General features: G+C 31.0%; 2 protein-coding genes across 2 annotated transcripts; one reads left to right on the top strand and one right to left on the bottom strand.

The window, feature by feature from the left end:
* The first annotated feature begins 2013 nt into the window (after positions 1-2013).
* LOC120177705 (citrate-binding protein-like) lies at positions 2014-2754 on the top strand. Its single transcript, XM_039183756.1, has 2 exons — positions 2014-2283; positions 2371-2754. The coding sequence occupies exons 1-2, from the start codon at positions 2014-2016 to the stop codon at positions 2752-2754; spliced, it is 654 nt and encodes a 217-aa protein (XP_039039687.1).
* Positions 2755-3212: 458 nt separating this feature from the next.
* LOC120177745 (UPF0496 protein At1g20180-like) lies at positions 3213-4713 on the bottom strand. The gene is made up of 2 exons (XM_039183772.1): positions 4710-4713; positions 3213-4261 (listed from the first exon to the last, which is right to left on the bottom strand). Exons 1-2 carry the CDS (start codon positions 4711-4713, stop codon positions 3213-3215), a joined length of 1053 nt encoding a protein of 350 aa, XP_039039703.1.
* Between the last annotated feature and the right edge of the window lie 1130 nt (positions 4714-5843).

Here is a 5843-nt window from a genome sequence, read left to right as displayed (position 1 = left end):
AATTGACTTTATTTAATATTTTTATACCTATTTATAATTTTAAATATTTTATATATTGTACCATTGTTGTCATTGTACCCTGCAATTTATTAAATTGTTGTTTCTCGTCCGGGTCCTCGTTCCCATATTAGTCCTCGTATCCATATCAGTGCAGCATATAGAATCATAATTTGACTACTAAAACTACTCACAAATATCAAGATTTCACTCATGTTTCAAGACTTTTAACATTGTTCAATTCAAAAAGTAGGAATCAGAAAATATAATTGTTTCCCCAAAAGAATAGGTTTTACAAAATCAATCAGGGTGATAATCCTCTAAATAAATTTAAATATAAGAAAAAAAAAGAAAATCATACGGATTAAGATATTGATCCCTTAGCTTTTTTGCAACCTTTTCTCTACTAATCAAGAAATTGTTTAATTTTAAATAAATTGCTTTTCGACTAAATTTCATTTCCTTAGAGAACTAAAATTGTTTGAGTTTTTCCTTTTTATTGTTGAAATCATTTCTTTCCTTTTAAAGGTAAAGGTGAGTTAACAGTGGGTTTACTAACATAAATATATCAAATGAATTATTAGAATAATCCAACTGTCAATATGTTATTGGTGGGGCACCAAAAGAGTATTAAAAGGGGGTAAGAGATTTTATTCTTCGTTTCCCCTTCTGTCATTATTTTTATTACATTACTTTTATTTATTTATTTACTTATTCTTCAGAAAAAAATTAAAACAATATATTAACCAAAATTAATTTTGAAAAAAATCAAAACATTATATTAAATATGATTAATTCTTAAACAAAGAGGCAAAATAATTATTTTAAAAGGAAATAAATAAATTAAAAAATGATTAAAAACTATTAAATAAAATAATAGTTTTGAAAATCCTTGATAAATAGTGATTATATTTATAATTTTTATTTTTAACAAGAATTATATATATATAAAAAAGAGGAATAGATACTGATGATTAAACCAAAATAAAAATAAGAGAAATAAAAAAATAGATTAAAATAAAAAGAATATGATGATTGACGACGTATGTATATGTATATATATATATAGTGACAGATGTAATATTTTTCAATGTCCACCCTGAAATTCGAATTTTTTTTATGTTATTTGTACATTTTACTAATGATGCTTACCCTAAAATTTTAATTATATCCATCATGTACGAGATATTAATATATATATGGCCACCCTCAAAAATATTTTTAGATCCATCACTAGTATATATATATGGGATAGAATCATGTTACACAATGTAAAACTCTTTTAGTTTTACACAGATTTAAGATCGTTAGATGAGTGAAAATAAATGGTTGAGATTAACGGTAAGAAATGAGGAGATATTCACTGAAAAAGAAAAAACAAAGAGTCCATCTCAGTTATATGTTTTCACTAATCTAACGGTCCTAAATATGTGTAAAACTAAAGAGTTTTACATCGTGTAAGTGGATCCTAACTCTCTCTCTCTATATATATATAATTAATCATGTTAATATGTTGTTTTGATTTTTCCGGACAAATAAACAACTAAATAAATAAATAAAAGCAACGTGAGACAAATAACCACAGAATAAAAAAAAGTGAAAAATAAAAATTAACGGCATGTTATCTTTTAAATTTTTAATACACGTGGCGGGAAACTATTAGTGGGTCATACAAGAGGCACGGGTAGGAGAATTTCGTTCCCAATACTGATCCGAATTAGGAGAAGATAAATTTGTAACGGGGTGAACAAGGACACCGTAATATTCATCGGAGAAGCAGACATAATATGAATATCTAATAAGTTCCCAAAATAGCAGTATATGCAGACAAAGTCTCAGCATCAAGGCCCAACTTATTTGCTCTCTCATACGCTTTAAAGAGATAAAACAACAACATAAAGGTCCTGCGATTCTTATTTCATGACTTACGCCAAATAGCATCTCTGTATTATAAATAGGTCCCCGAAAATCTGGTTATTTTATCTCCAGATATCCCAGCAGTTTTCTTCCACAAAAATGAAGGGCTCCAATTGCTATAGGCTTTTGATTATCATTGTTGTTGTTTGTTTGAAAGATCGATGGCTTGTTTGTGGTGCGGATCCTACAGACGGGTTCAGTGAAGTGCCATTAACAGATGAGAATTTCGATTTGCAGAAACCATTTAACATACCACTGTCCCGACGTTACAATGACTCCGATGGCATTAGGAGTTTCTGGGTCTATACCAACGATAAGCCCTTCAAACCTGACAGCGGAACTAGGCCTCGTACCGAAATTCGCATAAAGGTAACATCACATGCTCATCAGCAAATAATAATACATACCAAAATGCATTAATCTAACTAGACTCTGGTGCATGATAATCTGTTTTAGGGACATGACTATTCGTCCGGAATTTGGCAATTCGAAGGCTATGGTTTCGTCCCAAAAGGGACCTCTGGGGTGACCATAATGCAGATCCACGGTGCCAGCGAAGGAGCTACAACACTCCAACTGCGGATTTACGATGGCGACATGCGATATTACCGGTACAACTTGGTGGCCACCGATCTATACGATAAATGGTTTCGACTGAATGTGATCCATGATGTTGGCAAAGGGAAGATCTGGGTTTTCATTGATGGAGAAGAGAAGTTTGTGGTGAAGGATCAAGGGCCTGGAGACTTGTATTTCAAATGCGGTGTTTATGCTGCACCTTCTAAATCTAGCAACTTCATGGAATCAAGGTGGAGAGACATTAAGCTCTTCAAGAAATAATTGTTATAATATGTTAGTAAAAGGGTAATCTTTTTTTATGCATTAATGTAATATATGTGTTATTTTTCTCGGTATCATATAATATATATAAAGAAAAACTCAATTTGTGAAATTCTAAAGTTTTGATTCTAACGATTTATAATGTTTTTATAAAAATTATTAAAATAAAATAAAATAAATTTTTTATTGAATTTATTTAATAATTATATTTATAATGTTTTACTATAATTTACGAAAAATAAATATTAAAAAAATAAAAATAATATAAATTCACATGATTTTCAAGAGCATGACTTATAAATAGCGTAACACATTTTAACCAGATATATTCTTCTATTTGTTTGTGTATAAACTCATACTTATCAACCTTCCATTCACCAATAATATATACATGTGTACACTATAAACGTATAAATTCAAAGAATACAAAAAATAAAAAGTAATTGTTTTTTTTCTTTCTATTTATAAGTATAAGTACCCATTTCCTTGATTACCAATGCTCTTGCTCGATTGATCGCCACAAGGCACAAATATACATGTTCTTCAAGCTCCTGCACCTGTTTCCAGAACCCAGAATTGCACTTGTTTAACTCCTTGACAATTTGCTGACAAAACCTATGATCTTCCCTTTGCCTCTCCAAACAAGTTCGTATGATTTCCTTCTTGTGTTCAACTTCATCATTCATCCTCAAAACCATCCTGCTCATAGTATCGAAATCCCAATTCAAATGGAAGTCCCCTTGGCTTGCAACATCGAGCTGATCCCCGACTTTCCTCAGAAACCCACATTTCAAACACGGTAATTTCTTGAAGATCATCGTCTTCTTCTTCTTTAAAAGCTTTACTGGGACGAAGCTCAGAATCGCAGGTGCCATTAACAACGGTGCAAGGGTATGCACAGCGATGACTATAGCTATTACCACAATCAATCCACAAGTTGACGTTAAACAAATCCCGGACGCTGTATGAATGAACTTGATCATCTTTATCTTCCTCGAAACCTTGCTTTTTTTCGATCTAAGATGGTGCAATATCGAGGAGTATTTCTCGTTAATCATCTTGAAATCATGTTTGTTAGGGTTGGAAAATGGGGTTTTCAGGGCTACGAACGAGTTCAACTCAGAAAGAATCTGTCTGAATTTCTCAGGAGAATGATGATACTCATCCAACGAGTCTAGTGCTCGTTGGATGAACTGGTAATTACGTTGGATTTGGTTGATTTTTGTGAGGAGATGACCACAGATCTTTGATGCTTCGGCACTAACATCGAAGTAATCGAGGATTAGGGTTTTGAATTCCGGTGATTCGGCAAGGATCGCCGATTCTAAGATTGAAGATATGGTGTCTTGGCAGGGCTCCACGAGTTGAAAGTTGTATGGAGATGACGGTTCATTGGCTAATACTTGAGCTTTTGAGGAAATTTCTAAATATGATTTGGTTCTTAATGTACTAAGGTATTCATCGTTTACATTCAAGCTTTTTCGAGCATCTCTCAGTTCTTTCTCACCTGAAAAGGAAATTGTCAAATTTAATAGATTATATATTGAAGATAAATGAAAAAGGGAATACTTACATAAAAATGAAACAACTTTATAATTTTTTTAAGGCTTAAAGTATCCAAATTATATCTAATGTTAATTTTTAGTACGTAAATAATTTTTCCTTTAAAATTATGCATTTAATGTTTTTTTTGTTACCCTTTTAGATGATAAATGTTTTCGACGTTATATTTTTAGGTATCTGGATAGTAATCGCTATTAAAAAAATATTATTATCTAAATGTATTAACTTATAAAATTTTAATAAAAATTATAATTTATTTTTTAAAAAAAACCCAAATTTCTTTTGAATTACAAAAACCCTAAAACTTTAAAATTGTTAATTTCAAACCCATTTGCAAACATTGTTGGGCATCATTTCTGTCTCCAAAAGATCGTCTATTTGTTGCCACTCACCCATTGACAAGTCATTGTCCTTGCCCTTACCTTTGTCCCCAAACCTTTAAACCCATAAATACATAACCCTAAATTTAATGAGAATTTAATTAAAATTTAATCCTAATAATTTCAAATAGTGGGAGGGAGGAAGATGGTCGGGGGAGTGGAAGGAATTTGAGGGGGAGTAAATTGGGAGGGAGACTTGGGGTGGGTGGGGATGAAGGGGGAGAGGAAGGAGGGAATTTTTTGTATAAAAATATGATTTTTTAAATAAAAATAAAAAATTTTAAAAAGATAAAGTAGTGACACATGTGACTTAACAGTCGAATCTAATTACGTTACATTTCACATATCTAAAAATGTAATATTGGAAACGTTAGACATCTATTTTTAACGAAATTTTTTTAAATACTAAGTTAATTTTAAGTATACTTTGGACACTTATTTTTTTATTAAGCTTTTTTTTACTTTATAATTAGATTATATTATTATTATTTCTTTTATGTGCACGTCTGGAGGATAAATATTTTCGCCTAATACAGGAAGTTTCATCAATATTAAATTAATTCCTTTGATTTATTGAAGAAGCGATCAAGTTTGATATGTAGCTTTCTTTTGCCAAAAGGTTATATATATATATTCCCTTCTCTTCTTCTTCTTCTTCTTCTTCTTCTTCTTCTTCTTCTCTTCTTCTTCTTCTTCTTCTTCTTCTTCTTTCTTCTTCTTCTTCTTCTTCTTCTTCTTTTTCTTCTTCTTTCTTCTTCTTCTTTTTTCTTCTCTTCTTCTTTTCTTTTCTTCTTCTTCTTCTTCTTCTTCTTTTCTTCTTTCTTCTTCTTCTTCTTCTTCTTCTCTTCTCTTTTCTTCTTCTTCTTATTCTTCTTCTTCTCTCTTCTTCTTCTTCTTCTTTCTTCTTCTTTCTTCTTCTTATTCTTTTCTTCTTCTTCTTCTTCTTCTTCTCTTCTTCTCTTCTTCTTCTCTTCTTCTTCTTCTTCTCTTCTTCTTCTTCTCTTCTCTTCTTCTTCTTCTTCTTCTTCTTCTTCTCTTTCTTCTTCTTCTTCTTCTTCTCTTTCTTCTTTTCTTCTTCTTCTTCTTCTCCTTTCTTCTTCTTCTTCTTCTTCTTCTTCTTCTTCTTCTTCTTCTTCTTATTCTTCG

The sequence above is a fragment of the Hibiscus syriacus genome, unplaced genomic scaffold, assembly GCF_006381635.1.
Source record: "Hibiscus syriacus cultivar Baekdansim isolate YM2019G1 unplaced genomic scaffold, ASM638163v2 tig00112305_pilon, whole genome shotgun sequence".
In the NCBI taxonomy this organism is placed as follows: Eukaryota; Viridiplantae; Streptophyta; class Magnoliopsida; order Malvales; family Malvaceae; genus Hibiscus; species Hibiscus syriacus.
The sequence above is the reverse complement of the archived record's forward strand: the minus strand, read 5'-3'. Positions and strand labels throughout refer to the sequence as shown.